The sequence below is a fragment of the Prionailurus viverrinus genome, chromosome C2 (assembly GCF_022837055.1).
Source record: "Prionailurus viverrinus isolate Anna chromosome C2, UM_Priviv_1.0, whole genome shotgun sequence".
In the NCBI taxonomy this organism is placed as follows: Eukaryota; Metazoa; Chordata; class Mammalia; order Carnivora; family Felidae; genus Prionailurus; species Prionailurus viverrinus.
The window spans coordinates 30163166-30182187 of NC_062569.1; the positions used below are offsets into that span (position 1 = coordinate 30163166).

General features: G+C 36.4%; 1 protein-coding gene across 2 annotated transcripts in view; it reads right to left on the reverse strand.

Annotated features, from left to right (window-relative positions):
• Window positions 1-1058: 1058 nt before the first annotated feature.
• Window positions 1059-19022, reverse strand: part of RYK (receptor like tyrosine kinase) — a 106271-nt gene continuing 88307 nt past the window's right edge. For both annotated transcript variants that reach the window (XM_047875258.1, XM_047875257.1), the window contains exons 14-15: window positions 4874-5010; window positions 1059-3951 (exon numbers count right to left, since the gene is read on the reverse strand). In XM_047875258.1, the coding sequence (XP_047731214.1) occupies window positions 3840-3951; window positions 4874-5010 (249 nt within the window). In that variant the 3' untranslated portion in view covers window positions 1059-3839. The remainder of the gene's footprint in view (window positions 3952-4873; window positions 5011-19022) is intronic.

Genomic DNA, 19022 nt, shown 5'->3' on the forward strand with positions numbered 1-19022 from the left:
GGTGTCCCATTCCCTAAAGGGACTTCTTCCCTTTACTGGATCATCCCATTAGCCTCTGGAACATTTTGTGGTACTGTATCTTCATCTGGAAAACAAACATGCTCTCCTCCCAGTCCCCCTGCCTGCACCCCCAAATACTTCTTTGATCTCCTTTAGTTAAATGCTCCATTCCCCTTCATAAGAAGAACTCTTCAACAGTGCTGACTACAACAGCGTCTCCACCTACCCACTTCAGTCATACTTCAGCTTGCTCCAATCCCTCCTGCTTTTGTCAATAACCTCCATAATGCCAAATTCCATAGAGGCTTCTTTCTCCATGTTGAAATACTTACTTTACTGGGCTCCCATGACAACTCATTTTCTTGTTTCTGTTGTTGCTTTTTCCCATGAGAGTGGCTTCTTTTCAGTCCTCTTTTGCCATCTCTTCTTCCTTCACTAAAGTGTTAAATGTTGAGAGAGCATAGGACTCAGTCCTAAAACCTCTTTCCATCTAAACTCTCTCCAGAGGTAAGTTTATCCAATACCATGACTCTAAATATAGTCTATATGTTATACTCCTACATTAACATGTTCGATGAGACCTCTTCCCTGAGTTGCAGACTCTCATCTATCTACAAAGATAACCAACTGGCATCTCAAACACGGCCTACAACAAATTACAGATTCCCTTCACCAAAGCAAAATTCTATTCCTTTTCAAGTTTTTTTTTTCCATCTCAATATATAGTTTGGCCATACAACAAGATGCTCAAGCCCCAAACCAACTAGTCATCCTTGATTACTCTTTCATTCTCCACCCAACCTTCCAACATCCAAAAGATCTAGATGCTGTTACCTTCAAAACTTATCTCTAATCTGCCCCTTCCAATCTCTCATACTACCCAAATTGGTCCCAAACCACTGTCCTTTATTTCCTAAACTATGCAACATTTCTTAATGAGTCTTATTACTTTCCCCCTTGCCTCCCTACAATTCAATCTTTACAAAAGATCTGGCATAGTATTTTTTAAATGGCAAATCAGATCATGTCACTGCCTTATTTAAAAAAAAAAAAAATGCTTGAATGAAAAATTCCATTTTATTTAGAAAATATGTGTCCCATGGCTTACAAGGGCTTGCTGTTATCTGTTCCTGTGTCTTTCAGACCTCATCTGGTACCCTCTTATCCCTAGCTATATTACAGCCATGCTGGCCTGTGTCCTCACCTTCCAGCAGCAGCAGCTGGAAGATAAGCAGAAAAGGCCACGTCCAGAGGACAGTTTGTTCTGTTTTGAGGCCTCTGCAATTATGTCCCTTCAGCCTGGATCTTCTCATAGCTGGCCTGTCATTCAGATGTCAGCTCAAATGCCACCTGCTCACAGAAGCCTGGCTAAATATTACACCTAAAGTTTTTCTCTATGATACACCTATTTTTTTTTTCCACAGCACTTACCAAAATCTTACGTCCATTATCTTATGTCCATTATCTGCTTTTCCCAACCAGAATGTAAGACTTAGAAAGAGAGGAGCCCCATCTGTCCTATTCCCTGCCTATCTTGAGAGCCAGGCATACAATGGACACTCAATAAATATACATGTATTGAATGAATAATCTAATCCTCCTTGCTTCTACAAATAAAATTTTCTTACAATGGGGGTGTTATAAGAAAGGACAGACTGTAATAGAGTGCTAGGTCTTTGGAGCCAACTTATAAAACAGTATCAGTGCTTTGTTAATTTGCTTCTTCCCTATAAAAAATACCTTTTCTGCAAAATCTCTTCAGTAATATTCACACCCTACAACAAAACAATTAGAAGAAGACCAGCCATGGAAATCTTATAACTGCTCTTTTCATTGAAGTCAATGACTCCAAGTAGCTCAGCAAGAAAAATCTATTTAAACTCTTAAACCACCTACTAAAACAAAAACACATATATAACATAAAACAGCTTACAAACACAAAAAGATAAGGTTAAAGGCATCACACATCCCAGCAAACTGAGAGCACCTCCAAGAGCAACTGCTAACTTGGGATAGTAAGTCACATGTCAGCACTTTTTCTTTTAAACTGATCTTGTACATAATAGAACTGTGATTTCTAAACAATATATTTCTAAACAATAACCTGAACACAAAATAGAATGAAGTGAATGTTGGAAGGGATGCTAGAGTTGAACCATTCTATGTATATAATGCATATAAAGAACTAAATAAATATTTGTTGATTGAATGCCAAGATTACAGGTTGTGAACAAAATCATTTGTAACTTACAAACAGTTCAAAGAGCTTTTAAAAAACTGGGCATTCAGGGGGCTAAGTATTTCATAAAACCAAAGAACCACTGTTATTAAATAAATGGTACTCAGAAAAATCATACTCTTGGTCTGCTTTTGGAAGAGCATGTGCTGGGTGAGCTACTTTTCCAGATGTGCTGACTAATAAAACTTCTTTAAGAATGGCACAAGCCTCCTCCAACTGCTACACATTCTCCCTAATAACCTGTAAGGATGGGAATAGAGGCAGGCACCTGCAGGCCTAGCTATTTAGGCAGCCCATTCAACTCTGCCTTAGGCCAACTACAGCCAAGCATAAATACATACATACCCCTCATTTAATGGCTCTGGATAAAAGTTTCAATGTTGTAATACTTCCTTGTAATAATAACCCCAACATCTTATTAGACTTTGGAGGTTGAGTAGAGTCAGCTGTAACTGTGTTAGGGCTTCAGAGCCTGATTACATGGATGTCTAGCTGGTTGCTACATGTTCAAAGACTTATCAAACACAACCAATTGTTCATTATGAACAATATGTTCAATACTGTTGTAATATAAAACAAATCCTTTAATTTTTCAAGTGTTTTAAGAAATAACTTTATATTTAAGCCAGTCTTGAAGATTAGCACAAAATTTACCAGTTTACTTTCTTTTTTCTTCACTACCCAGAACAACTCAAGCACCCACTCTGTGCATAGCACTACCCTAGGTGCAATAAAAGGGATTCTTAATCTTAGAAACATGATTTCACTTTCTGGAACTGTATTATCTCCTTTCTCAGAGAGTAAAATAAATAAAATCGCCATCATTTACTATTGACCTGCCCCAAATCTACTTCCAGCTCACAGAAACACTAATTCCTGCCAAACTGAAGATGTTTCAATGAACTCAGCTTCTACTTTCCCCAAAATAAGAAAGCAGAAATAATTTCCATTAAAAAATTAAAAAAAGAACAGTTTCCCATAAAAGGACAACTTCTATTTCTAAATTTTTTTTCATTTTTTTCCCCATAGCTTTCCCACAGTTTTCTTCCTCTAATATTGCCTTCTCCTGTACAAGGCAAATCAGACATCTTTTTATGCTGTTTTTCTTTTCCTAAGGAAAAAGTAATGTATCTTGAAGACAAACCATTCCCAAGACTAGTGATAAATATTAAAAAACAAAAAAACCAAAAAAACTTTAAAGGTGAATCACCTATATTACCTTGACGAAGTAAAAAAATAAAAAGCAGTTGGCACTAAGATAGCTATTTCAAATATCTGTGTTTAAACAATTTTTAAAACTGTTTATTTATTTTGTAAGAATGTACCCCTAGTCCAAAGTAACTATGTTTTAAAAAATTTGGGGCCAAAAAATTTACAAAAGGCTTTTCAGTTCAACCTAATAAAAATGATATCTAGAAAATATTCCACATTATTACGTCTGTCTTTAAAAGTTCAGATTCTAAAGCATTCCTAAGGCACGGTGTTCCAGAAGACATGTGCTTCTGCTGGTGTTGTATGATGTACGAAGCATCTATGACTGGTTCCAAGTGAGCCCCGACAGGCACAGTGCTCCTGATGCTGTGGGACTGTGGGAAGCGAGTCAGACATAAGCCCCCAGGGCTGCATGGAACTCCGTGAGACACTGTACCAGCTGCTGGAACTTGGGCCTCTCCTCTGGGTCTAAGGCCCAGCAACAGGCCATCACAGCAAACCTGCAGAGTGACACAAATGGAAAATTGGGTTAATGATAATACAGTACTCCTAATCTTCTGGTCAATTTGATGCCAGTTATGTTTTTTGTCTAAAGGTGGGCATGGAAAAAATGATATTAAAAACCAATGAATATTACTATATGTTGGCAGTTCTAAAATGAAAAGAAACTAAAACAAGTTACCTGGATTTTATGTGTGGATTTCCATTCTTCATGATGTCATATCAAAATACATCAGCAAATACAGAGATTTCATATAAATACCTAAAACCCATGTTTTCTGAGAGAAAGAACTTGAAGGAAGTAGAAAGTTTATCTAAGCTCTAAGCACCCTACATCTACAGTGAAATCAGTGCAAAAGCTGCCACCTCACCTTGGTGTATAAAGCTTCGGGGGATTCAGGAACTGAGACCAGAGTCACGTGTGCACCCAATCACCCCTGAATAGCCTCCTGCCCCCCTCAATCCCATAATTTATATGGGAAGTTACATGATGAAAGCAGGAAACAGGAACTATCTCAGTCACTAGCCTGGAGCAGTTTCCTTACATATCAGTTGACGCCAATTGACAAGGTAAGATGACAGTGAGAAAGGCTTTTTATAACTAAGGCTGTATAAATAAAAGTCAGATACTCACTCTACATAGAATAACTGACACAGTATTCAGTACTGTCTTACTATGTACATTATTAGTCTCTCAGATTAGACTTACAAATAGAAGAACAATAAAATGTTCTAATGACAAATGTATTAAAGAGTGAATGAGTCTGGTTTACTTTGCGATACTCTATGAGTCTAATTCAAATCCAAAGAGTCATTCTTCTCTAAAGGAAAGTCTCTGTATGAATACGGACACTGGCTCTTCTTTTATCCCAGTATCATAAATGGAGTGAAACCCATGTCTTCAAATTCAGAAACACTTACAGCTCATCAGGACAGTTGATTGGCTGGGCTATTCGGTAGCCATCTTTCAAGTACGCAGCCATCTCAAAGGGATCAATGTCCACATACGGTGTCTGTCCCAGAGTCATGAGCTCCCACAGCGTCACTCCAAAGGCCCACTAAGGAGAGGAGGAGAAACACGATGAGGCAACATTTACAACATGGGCAGACTGCTGCTGCCCATGACCAGGGATGAACCGAAAATAGCACCCAATCTTAACGGAAGCAAAACATCTACCAAAAGAAGTCTATGATAGCTACTTAGTTTCTCTGAGACAGAAAAGAGCATTTTGGGGTGCCTGGGTGGCTCAGTTGGTTGAGCGTCCAACTTCAGCTCAGGTCATGATCTCACAGTTAGTGAATTTGAGCTCCGTGTCGGGTTCTGTGCTGACAGCTCGGAGCCTGGAGCCTGCTTCGGATTCTGTGTCTCCCTCTCTCTCTGCCCCTAGCCTGCTTACACTCTGTCTCTTTTTCTCTCTCAAAAATAAACATTAAAAAAGAAAGAAAGAAAAGAGCATTTTAATGAATGCACCCTTTAATGTGAATATCATTATTATATATTCTAAGGTAATTAGATCCCTTGGAATGAACTGTTTTTACTGTTGATTACAAGACTCACCACCCTAGGGGCGTCTGGGTGGCTCAGTCAGTTAAGCATCTGACTTCAGCTCAGGTCATGATCTTGCAGTTTGTGAGTTCAAGCCCCGCATCAGGCTCTGTGCTGACCACTCAGAACCTGGAGCCTGCTCTGGATTCTGTATCTTCCTCTCTCTCTACCCCTCCCCTGTTCACACTTTCTCTCTCAAAATAAATAAACATAAAAAAAAAAAAAAAGACCCACCACCCACCACCATTAATTATATCTAAGATTTTCCTAAAATGAAAAATCTGTTACATTATATAACTATAGCTAGTGTCCATAATTGAAAAGTGGAAAATGAATAAAACTTAAGCCTAACTGCAGGAAGGGCATTCTGAATACGCAAAATATGTAAACTATTTAAATATAAGATGTCATGGATTTTTACTATATTCAAATAATTTAAATTAATAATGAAAGTATCTTGAAAAAACATCTTTGGACCTCGCTTGAGTAAAAGATCAGATTTATTTAAAATCAACATGTGAACTGTCAGTAAGAACAGAAATCATAAGCAGTGGCAACAGTGTTTATTCATGGTCCAAGCAGGACTCCCCATTTTGGCCCTGGCTCACAGGGATTGCTATCCTGGCTCACAGGGATTGTGCAGCAGGCAGGCAACACGTCTACACAGAGTTACTGCCATGTGATCAGAAAGGGCTCAGAGCAGGGACTCCCGCTGATCCACTGCCACTTGTGAACCCTGAGGTCAGAACAGCTGAAGCTGGATGAAGAGGAAGGTATCTGTGTACCATGGTATCGTGTTTATGAGTCCCTTCTGTTCTAGACATTTTGAATCCTTTACCTTATCTAATTCTCACAAAAAACCTATGAGAAGCACTGGTAGCCCAATTTTACAGGTAAGAAAAACTGAGGCCAGAGAAATAACTGGCCCCAAAAACCAAATTTTTTTGAGTGAAGGAGAAAAAAAATTAAGAAAAAGAAAAACACACGAGTCAAAAATGAGTCTGTGTACAAAATCTGAGCATAGTGCATTAAATTTTAAGTAATTATTTTTCAATAACAAAATCGAGAAATACTCCCTAAAGCATACAGATTAAAAAAAAAACCTTATATTAGTGAACAACAGCTTTATTTCTTATTATAATCTATGCAAAAAAAAAACAGTGGAAAGATATCTTTTAGGATATTTAAAAAACTATCAATGGAGAATTCTATACCAAGCCAAAATATACTTCAAAAATGAAGGCAAAAATACAAAATTTTTTAGACAAACAGAAGCTGAGATGAAAATTAGGATCTACACAAAAAAAATGAATAATACTAAAAACATGAGTAACAACTAGATTTTTTTTATTTTAAAGTTTCTTCAATAGATTGTTTAAAGCAAAAACAGTAACAGTGTATTGTGGGGCTTATAATGTATATAGTAGTAAAATGTATGTCCACAGTAGCATAAAGGATGGAAGGAGATACTAAGTGGAAATATTATAAATGCTTCTATTAAACATGAGTGGTAGAATATTATTTGAAAGTCGAAGGTGTACACTGTAAACTTCAGGAGAGGGTTCTCAACCTCAGTACTATGTATATTGTGGGCTGCATAATCCGTTGCTGTGAGAGACCATCCTGTATCTTGTGGGATCCTTAGCAATATCCTTGGCCTCACCCACTAGATGCCCCAAGTGTGGTAACTGAAATTACCTCCAGATCTTACTCAATATCCCCTGGTGGGGAGGGTAAAAATGCCCCCAGCTGGAGGTGAAAACCACTAAGCTAGACTAATCAAAGAAAAGAAAGGACAGACACTACTGTTACCAGGAATGAAAGAGCATCATTACATCAAAAAATATGAACTCAACTTTATGACAATAAATTCAATTAACTTAGATGAAATGAGCAAATTCCTCAAAAGATGTCAATTATCAAAGTAGACCTAAGAATAAACAGAAAATGTATGTAGCTTATATCTATTACAGAAATTGAATGCATAGTTAAAAATGTTCCCACAAAGAAAACTGCATCCAGTTTCACTGGGTGAATTCTACCAAATTTGAAAGAGAAAAAGACAAACCTTTATTAGTTTTCTAGGCCTGCCATAATGAAGTACCACAAACTGGGTGGCTTACACAACAGTATGTATTATCTCACAGTTCTAGAGTCTAGAAGCTTATTCTCAGCTTCTGGTGGCAGTCAGAAATCCTTGGTGTTCCTAGGCTTATAGCCGTGGCAACTCACTCTGCCTGTTTTCACTGACATTCTCCCTTCCCGTGTCTGTGTCTCTTCTTATAAGGACACTAGTCATACTGGATTGAAGTACACCCTAATTGAGTATGACCTCCTCTTAACACTATGTCTGCAATGACCCTATTTCCAATTAATGTCACATTCTAAGGTACTGTGGTTTAGGACCTCAACCTAGTTTTTAGGGGGGCACAATTCAACCTATAACACAATCCCATACAAATTCTTCTCAGAAAATGGAGGAAGGGAATATTTCCCAACTCATTTTGAGGCTAGCATACCCTTAAATACCAAAACCAAAGAGTTAATAAGCCTTTGGAACTCAGTATCCTTTTCATTAACAGATCACTAGGGTGGAGCAATGCCCATCCCTGAGGTCTAGGTTTGTGAAGGAGGATGGAGTGCAGGGGAGAGTGGAGAGAAAGGGACAACAGGTGGATAGAGTGCAGGGGAGAGTGGAGAGAAAGGGAGGACAGATGGAGAGGGATGTATAATTTTAAAATCTCCATAGAGACAGCCTACTGGAATTTTCCTTAAAACTGCTGGTTTAAAAATGGAAAAATGATTTCAAATTAATAAAATTTAAAGGAAGGTGCCTGCATGCATCTAGGTATTTATCTATCTTAAAGGCTCACTCTAGGTGAACTTTTAATAATGATAATAATTAGTAGTACATAATTTTAAAAATCATGTCCAACTTCCATATGGAAGGCAGTTTACCATCCTGATGCAAAAGAGCCCAAAGAAGTAAGACTGGTTGGGTGTTCTCACCCTTTCTTCATGAGATGAGATGGGCCTGTTCTTACTCACTGGATTGTGGCAGCAGCTGTGGAAAAGGAATAATCCAAACTAGATTTTGGAGGAATAAACAATGGGAATTAGTAACAAGTGGATACTGCCATTTTGTACACAAGGAATAACCCCACCCACTGACAATGGAGGTATATTCTATCAATTTCTGACTGTAAGGGACTTTCACAGTAATGCTGCTGGTATCTGAGATCTGGACATACACGGGTATGAAAATAGTATAATGTGCATAAGCTGACTTTAAAAAAATTACTTCTTTCGCATTGTTCTGTTCACATTATTTTCACTAAGCTTCCACCTAAGGTTCTCATATTACATATTGCAACACTAATAAACACCAAAAAAAAAAAAAAAAAAAAAAGAACAATAAAGCCAAAGGGTACACTGCAGTTTCATTTCCTTAAAAGCCAACAAAAGTGATTAATTACATGTTGGCTCACCAACCTTTAAAAAAAAAAAAAATCAAGACCAAACAGCACAAGGATGATTTGTGGAAAAATTGCTCTCTAAAGTCTTCCGATAACTAAGCCATTTAAAATTTAGACAGACTTATTCTATAATTTCCTTTTGTTTGACGTCGTTGGAAAGGGGGCAATAAGAAGGTCAAGCTGTTTTTTCCAGAGTTTTATGAAAGGCTGTTGCTATATCCGTTTAAAGAACATTTAGAGAATAACAAGTGTTCTTTTATTCGTCACATTCTCTTCCCCCAACTTGTGTTATTTTATAGCTTAATATATAGGACATGAAACTTTTTTTTCACTAACAACATATACCGATGTGAGCTAAGGTATACAAATAAGATTCTTTTTTTTTTTTTTTTTTTTGCTTTTTAAATGTAATATTAACTAATGCTGGGTCTATTCAGAGATTTCCATTCTGTTACTTCAGGAATTTATAAGGCAAGGCTGACCTCAGTATACTATATACTGCTGAGAAAAGAATTTTGTCCAATTTTAAAGGGTCTCAATAAAAGCAGGACAATCAGGTATTTTATGGCTGGCCTTTCTGTTAGTACTAGAAACCTAACAACCCCTTCTCACGTATGAAAATGGATTCAGATGACCAAAGTGCAATTAATTTAATCTGGGTCAAGTGTTTTCCAAGCTTGACTAATGAGAAGAATCATCTAGGGTGTCTGTGACAAGTACACATTCCCCAGTCCTATCCTAATCATTTTGAAGCCCGGAACTCACTCTTTCTCTCCATCCATTCATTTATTCATTTTAGAGAGAGAAAGAGAGAGAGAACAAGAACAGGGGAGAAGGGCAGAGGGGGCAGAAAGAGAGAATCTTAAGCAAGATCAATGCTCAGTGCAGAGCCCCACATGGGGCTCAATCCCACAGTCATGACTTAAGCCAAAACCAAGAGTCAGACACTCAATGACCGAGCCACCCAGGCACCCTGGAACTCAGTATTATAAACAAGAGTCCTTGTTCAGTCTTAAGATCCAGCAAATTTAGGAATTAATTTTAAATGTGTTAGCAAATGGTAGTCAGGTAACAAAGATAGTTTTTATTTTTATTTTTATTGTAGTTTGGCTGACACTGAATAAACTGCACACGAAGTGCTCGATTTGGTAAGCTGATACATGTATATATTCCTGCAACCATTGCCACAATCAAGATAATGAACATATCCATCACCTCCAAAAGATTGTTTCTATTCTAATCCTTTCCCCCTGCCCCTCCCCACCACTACCCCTACCATCCCCAAGTAATCAATCTGCTTTCTGTCACTGGTTTGCATTTTCTAGAATTTTCTATAAATGGAATCATTCAAAGAGTACACTTTTTTGCCTAGCTTCTTTCACTTAGAGTAATGATTCTGGCACTCATCTAGGACACAGCATGTACTGACAGTTCATCCCTTTCATTGTTGAATAGTAGTCCATTATATGAATACAGCAGCTTGTTCATCCATTTACCTGTTGATGGACATTTGGATTATTTTATGGTTTAGTTACTGAAAGCTGTTATAAACATCTGTGTACAAGTACTGGCAAGGATACATGCTTTCATCTATCTAGGGGCAAAATGACTGCATATGGTAGATACGTTTAACTTTTTAAGAAACTGCAAACTGTTCTCCAAAGCAAACGTACCATTATGTATTAGATCCCCACCAGTAGCGTAAGAACACTACAGTTCTTCCATGTTCTTGTAAACACTTGTCTTTTCAATTTTAGTCATACAAATGGGTGTGTAATGCTATCTCACTATGGTTTTAACTTGCATTCTCCTAATAACTAATTAACTTGATATTTTCATGTGCTTATTTGCCATATGTCTTCATTGGTAAAGTGTCTCTTCAATTATTTTGCCTGTTTTTGTTACTGAGGGTTTTTTTTTTATGTTTATTTTTGAGAGAGAGACAGACAGAACGTGAGCAGGGGAGGGGCAGAGAGAGAGGGAGACACAGAATCCTAAGCAGGTTCCAGGCTCTGAGCTGTCAGCACATGGCGTGACATGGGGCTCGAACTCACGAACCACGAAATCATGACTTGAGCTGAAGTCAGATGCCTGACTGAGCCACCCAGGTGCCCGTTACTGAGTTTTAAGAGTTCTTTATATATTCTGCATGTATTTCCTGTATCAGACATATGATTTGCAAATATTTTCTGAGTGTGACTTGCCTTTTCATTCTCCTAATACTTAGTGCCAGCATTACCTGGTCTTGATTACTGTAATTTGAAATCAGACTTCTAACTTTTTTTTTTCCAAAGCTCTTTTGGCTACTCTAGGTCCTCCACATTTCCATATCAATTTTAGAATCAATCTGTCAATTTCTACCAAAAAAATTAAAAGCCTGCAAAATTTTTGTTTGGGACTATGTTGAATCTATAGATAACTTGGAGAAAACATCTTAATATTGAGTCTTCTGATCAATAAACAAGGTATAACTCTCTGTTTATATAGGTCTTTAATTTCTATTAACAACGTTTTATAGTTTTCATTGTGTAGATATTTCATATTTTAGTTACATGTATTCCTAAGAATTTCATGTTTTTTAATGTTTATATGTTTATTAAAAACCTAGGTAGAGAAAACAATATGGAGGTTCCTCAAAAAATTAAAAATAGATCTGGATACAATCCAGTAACTCCACTTCTAGGTACAGCCAAAGGAAATGAAAACAGTATTTTCAACAGATAAATGCATCCCCATGTTTACTGTAGCATTATTCACAATAGCCAAGATATGGAAACAACCTAAATGCCCATCAACAGATGAATGCATAACAAAGAGGTGGTATATATACAATGGAATATTAGCCATAAGAAAGGATACCCCGCCATTTATAACATTATGGATGGACTTTGAATGTATTATGCTAAGTGAGATAAGTCAGGGAAAGGTAAGTAAGTAATATACACTATCACTTATATGTGGAATCCAAAAAAGGCAAACTCATAAAAAATAGAGAGTAAAATGGTGGTTACCAGGGGATGATGGGTGAGAGGATAAAACTGATGTTTATGTTGATGTTTATGTTGATGATACAAACTTGCAATGAGTGGTAAATAAGCCATAGTGATCTAATGCATAGTATAACAAGTATAGACTATAATACTGTAATTATATGATAAATATCACTGTAACAGCAATATTACAATATATAAATGTATCAAAGTAACATGTTATAACCTTACATTTACAATGTTATGTCAAATATATGCAATAAAATAAGAATGACCAAAACAACTTTTAATTCTGATTTTTCATTATTTGTATATAGAAATACAACTGATTTTTACACATTGATCTTGTATCCTAACATTTTTAAAATTTGATTATTAGTTCTAGTAACTATTTCGTATATCACACTGGATTTTCTTCATAGATGATCATGTTGTCCACAAATAATGACTTTTTCCTATCCAATCTTTCCTTGTGTTTTATTTCCTTTTCTTGCCTTAGTGCACTGGCTAGAACCTCAAGTACAACACTGAAGAGAAGTGGAGAGTAGGCATCCTTGTCTTGTTCCTGTTATTAGCTAAAAACAATTCAGTCTTTCAGGATTAAGTATTATGTTAGTTATAGGTGTTTTTGTTTTGGTAGATGTCCTTTATCAGATTGAGGAAGTTCTCTTCTATTCCTAGACTGTTGAGAATTTTTATTAGGAATGAATTGAGGATTTTTTCCCCTAATACTTCTTCTGCATCTATTGAGATGATCATATAGTTTTTCTTTTTTAGTATATTAATGCAGTAAATTGCACTGCTTGATTTTCTTTTTTTTTTTTTTTTTTAAATTTTTTTTCAACGTTTATTTATTTTTTGGGGGACAGAGAGAGACAGAGCATGAACGGGGGAGGGTCAGAGAGAGAAGGAGACACAGAATCGGAAACAGGCTCCAGGCTCTGAGCCATCAGCCCAGAGCCCGACGCGGGGCTCGAACTCACGGACCGCGAGATCGTGACCTGGCTGAAGTCGGACGCTTAACCAACTGCGCCACCCAGGAGCCCCTCACTGCTTGATTTTCAAACGGTAAACAAACTTGTATACTCAGGCTAAAGCCAATGTGGTCATAAAGTGATTTTTTAAATATATTTTGGATTCTACTTGCTAAATAAACTTTTGTTTAGAATTTTAACATCTATGATCATGAGAAATAATAATCTAGTATCTTTTCTTCTGATCTTTGGTGACGTTTCAAAGTAGTGCTGACCCTGTAGAATGAATTAGAAAGTATTCTCTCCTCAATTTTCTTGAAGAGAATGTATAGAATTTGTATTATTTCTTTCTTAAATGTCTGGAATACCAGTGCCCTAGAGTTCACTCTGGACCCAGAGTCTTCTCTTTTAGGCAGGTTTTTAACTAAACAATTTCTTTATAGGGCTACTCAGATCATCTACTTTTTGAGTGAGCTCTGAAAGTTATTTTCCAAAGTATTTGTCCACTTCACCTAAGTGTGTGAATTTACTGGGAAAAAGTTGTTCATAATATTCTTACTACTTAATACTTGCAAAGAACCTGTAATGCTGTCACCTTCCTCATTCATTATATTGTTAATGGGCAACTTATTTCTTTTTTCTTGATTAGTCTGGTGAGAGATTTATCATAAACGGTATTCTCACAATTTCACAGTGAAAATCAATTTCACTAATTTTCTCTATTATTTTTCTATTTCATATTTCACTGACTTCTGTCTATAATATTATCTTTTTTCATCTACCTACTTGGGGTTTAAGTTGCTCTATTTCTAGTTTGTTAAGGTGAAAACTAAGATCACTAATTTGAGACTTTTCTTATCTAATATTGATATTTAGTAGTGTATATATTCCTCGAGTAGCATCCCTCAAACTCTGAAATATATTTTTTCATTCAATTCTAAATATTTCATAATTCCCTTCTTTTAATAGTTTATTTGAGAGAGAACACACACACATATGCGAGTCAGGAAGGGGTAGAGAGGGAGAGAGAAAATCCCAATCAGGCTCTGGGCTGTCAGTGCAGAGCCCGACATGGGGCTTAATCTCAGAAACTTAGCCAAAATCAAGAGTCGGACACTTAACTGACTGAGTCACCTAAGTGCCCCAAAATTTCTCTTTTGATTTCTTCTCTGACACATGGGTTATCTGGAATGTATTATTTAGTTTCTATATGTTTGGGAATTTTCTAGATTCCTATTTTTGATTTCTAATTCAATTCCACTGTGTTCACAAAACTCTACTTTGCATGAATTGAATCTTTTTATATTTATTGATTTCTTTTATGGACTGGAATATGGTCTATCTCAGCAAATATCCGATGTACACTTGAAAAGAATATGGATTCTGCTGTTGTTGGGTGGAGTGTTTTGTAGTTGTCAATGAGATCCAGGTTGGTGGACACTGTCATTCAAATCTATATCCTTACCAATTTTCTATTTTATCAATGAGAGAGGAACACTGAAATGTGTTCAATTATGTTTTAAAGAGAGTCAAATAATAAGAAAAAATTTAAATATTTATCCATATAGTTACCATTTCTGGTGCTCTCTGGTTCCTTTGTAAATTTTTTTTTAACGTTTATTTATTCTTGAGAGACAGAGAGAGAGAGAGAGTGAGCAGGGGAGGGGCAGAGAGAGAGGGAGACACAGAATCTGAAGCAGGCTCCAGGATCTGAGCTGTCGGCACAGAGCCAGACACAGGGCTCGAACTCACAAACCACAAGATCATGACCTGAGCCAAAGTCAGATGCTTAACTGACTGAGTGCCACCCAGGCACCCCTCTGTCTCTGATTCCTTTGTATAAATCCATATTTCCATCTGGTATCACTGGTTCCTAAAGGACTTCTTTGAATATTTTTTGTAGTGTGGGTTTGCTCATGACAATTATTTCAGCTTTGGTATTTCTAAAAAGTCTTTATTTCCCCTTCATTTTTGAAAGATATGTTCACTGGGTATAGAATTCTATATTCATAGGATTTTTTTCTTACAGTACTTTAAAGACATTGTTTAACTGTCTTCTCCCTTGCATTGCTTTCAGTAAGAAATTTGTTGCCATCCTTTACCTATTTCCTTTGTATATTAATGTTTTTCTTCTGGCTGCTTTTAAGACTTTCTCTTTGCTACTAGTTCTGAGAAATTTGATTATAATGTACTGTGGTTTCATTTCTTCTTGCTTCTTGGGTTTGGGGTTTGCTCAGTTCTTAGATCTGTGGGTTTACAGTTTTCACCAAATTTGGAAACATTTGTCTTTATTTCTCATTCTTTCTGTACCTCTCCTTCACTCTGTGGACACCAATTACACATATATTCAGCAACCTGAAGCTGTCCCACAGCTCAATGAGAGATCTTTCTTCAAGAACTTCCTGTATCTCCTCTCTCCTTCTACTTCTCACTTTACTCCCATCTCAGAAGAAAGGTATTCCTCCTCCCATGCCAAGACTACACCTTCACCTGGCCTCCTGAGCCCATTTCACCTATCATCTCTTGGACTGCCCCTCCAAAAACCACACATCAATCTCTTTATTTCCATGTTTCCCTGGCCTAAAAACCAAACCAAACAAACCCAATAAAAAACAAAACAAAGAAGTAACAAAGCCTCTGTTAATTCTGCCACCCCATCAAGCTAAGATCACTTCATTCCTCTTAACAGCTGTACTTCTTCCAAGTGTAATCTACTTATTGCCCCCCCTTCTCATCTCCCACAGACCCCACAACAATCACATATATCTTTAATGATTTACTAAACCCACTCATTCAAATGTCCTCAATGATTTCCTAATTCTCTCTGACCACTGCAGGTATGTTTATAGACTAAAGTCTCCTTGAAACTATTTCCTTCCTTGGCTTCTGTGATGCAACATTCAATTTAATTCTTTATTCATCTTTCTTTTTTCACTAACTGATACTACATATTCCCTATATTCTCCCTTTGGTTTTCTTTTCTCTCTATTCACTACCTCTGGGATCAAATGCTGCTGTTCATTCAATCCTAACTTTAATGAAGCTTATGTCCAATTTCTAATATCTTGCTTCTTTGTTGTTCCAGAACTCCAGACCCATATTTGATCCATTAGTATCTTGAACTCAACATGCCCCACATATCAAATCAATCATGTTTTCCCCCAAACCAGATATTCTACCTGTTGTCTTCAATTGTGTTATATCTTCACACGGACTTAAGATTTACCTCAACAGCAGAACTAAAGAATAGTACAGAGCAAAGATTTCACTGAAGTTTTTGGAAATATGGGCCCCAAGTAGAAAGGCAGAATAAACATCTATGCAATAGATCTAATGGTTAAGAAGGAAGCCTCAGTGACAAAAGTCAATTAATAAATTTACTCATAAATAACAACTGTAGTCAAAACAGATGGAATCTCTGAAGTAAGGTCTGTGGGAGTGAGACAAGAAGAAATGTGAGATTCAGCATGGAAATAGAGAGGATAAGAGGTCAGTGTGAGCCATTCAGGATTCTTTTACACATTCAAGTACACAGCTCTCTTAAGGATAAGATTAACACAGTTGGCTGTGAATGTTCTTAAAATAAATGACCCAAAAAGGCATATCTATATACATCAACTTCAATTCTGTAACTATGGAACATCTGCTAAAGGAAAGTAAGTAAAGCAGAGTTTCTACTACCCATTCTGGAAAGAATGACTTATGCATAAAAATATAATGCAGCATGTGGTAGGTGCCGTTAGACAGGTACAAGACTTTCTGGATATCCAAAGAAGACCAAATTAAAGAGCATAAAAGTACCTTGTGTATTTGGACTCAGCAGGAATTCAAGATTGGATGAAATGCGGACTATAAGGAAATGTACAACGGAAAATATAAAGCTAAAAACGGAAGATGAGGTAAGAAACAGAAGGCTCTGAAAACTAGGGGAAGGATCATGGATTTTTCTTTACCAACTCCCTGTGATCAAGAGTTCACTTTGAAGATCAAAATATCATGGAGGAATATTCCTAGCAGTGAAAGAAAGCTAGTGTTCACTTAACTTACTAACATTAATTGATTTTCACAAGTTTTCAAAACTGATATCCACTGTGCACAAGGTACAGGTGTTATTATTATATACTCCTTCCTAAATATCCAATTTTTAAAGCTTTTATTATTCTATGAATTTTAGTTTTCAGACACATAGTTTCTAGGTCTTTTTCAATAATTGATATATATGTACAGGAGTAAATTACTTTAAAAAAACTTAAATATTTAAAATTTAAGATATAACTAACAAATTTATACAAGTCACCCTTAAAATGGAACTTTCAACAATTCTTCAAGGTTAACGGTCTACCTAAAAATCTTGACACTCTTCCAGATTTATCATTGTGGCAAGTATTTTTTTTATCCCAGCTAAACAAACCCAGATACACAATGACTGTATACAAAATGCACTGACTGCATCAGATATCAAATTTAGTACATGCTGCTAACTCAACTTCAAAAACTGGCAATCTTTAGGCACAGAGTGTCATACATGATTGAAAAGACATGACTTCTACTATGAAACTGCCCTAGGATCTGTGATTAAGAAAGACAGCAGAGCCAATATTGGATGCCTATCAGGCCATTACACATATCTGCTATTTATGACACTTTACAGTACCAGCTGCTTAGACATTGCCCCATCAAAACACAGGCTATTTGAAGGGAATGTTAAATACAATAAGGACAAGGAAGGGAAAGGAAAGGGAAAGGGATGTTCATGAAACCTCCTGAAAAAAAATAGCTATTCTTAGGGAAAGCCTAATACAGAAAATGTATCAAGGGCAATACTTGATCACAAGACAGCAACCAGTCACCTCTGAAAATAATAACTGTTCCTAAAGTAAATCCATTTATTCCTCTTTCCCAGGAAATACTACTAGGACTATTAAAATAATACTATTAAATACAACTAGGCAATATTTTAATATTAATAATATTAAGTTTTAAATCTTTATTTCCTAATGTCTGAACGATCCTTTCACCTCTCCAGTTTTTTCTTAATATCTTTATATCAATTCCTCTTAATGCTAATTTTTATTTAGTTATATTTATTGAAGTATAGTTGACACAAAACATCAAATTAGTTTCAGGTGTACAACATAGTGATTTGACAAGTCTATATGTTATGCTACGCTCAAGTGTTAGCTACACTCTGTCACCATACAATGCAACTCTAGTCCTCTTAACATGTGAATTTTATGTTTAAATCATGAGTCTAAGATTGTTGATGTGTAAAATCTGCAACTATAATGGAAATGAATAAATACTGGGAATCTACACATTATTCTAAAATTAGTAAGAAACAATATAAAATAGGAAGTTTTCCATACTTTTAAAAACATTAGGTATTCTCCCAGTGAAGAAATAGGCAAAAGACATGAATAGACACTTCTCCAAAGAAGACATCCACATGGCCAACCAACACATGAAAAAATGCTCAACATCACTCATCATCAGGGAAATACAAATCAAAACCACAATGAGATACCACCTCACACCTGTCAGAATGGCTAACCTTAACCACTCAGGAAACAACAGATGTTGGCGAGGATGCGGAGAAAGAGGATCTCTTTTGCACTCCTGGTGGGAATGCAAACTGGTACAGCCACTCTGGAAAACAGTATGGAGGTTCCTCAAAAAATTAAAAATAGAACTGCCCTATGACCCAGCAATTGCATTACTAGGTATTTATCCAAGGGATACAGGTGTGCTGTTTCGAAGGGACACATGCACCCCCATGTTTATAGCAGCACTATCAACATTAGCCAAAGTATGGAAAGAGCCCAAATGTCCATTGATGAATGAATGGATAAAGAAGATGTGGTATATATATATACAGTGGAGTATTACTCAGCAATCAAAAAGAATGAAATCTTGCCATTTGCAACTACGTGCATGGAACTAGAGGATATAATGCTAAGCGAAATTAATCAGAAAAAGACAAATATCATATGACTCCATTCATATGAGGAATTTAAGAGACAAAACAGATGAACATAAGGGAAGAGAAGCAAAAAAAAAAAAAACAGGGAGGGGGACAAAACATAA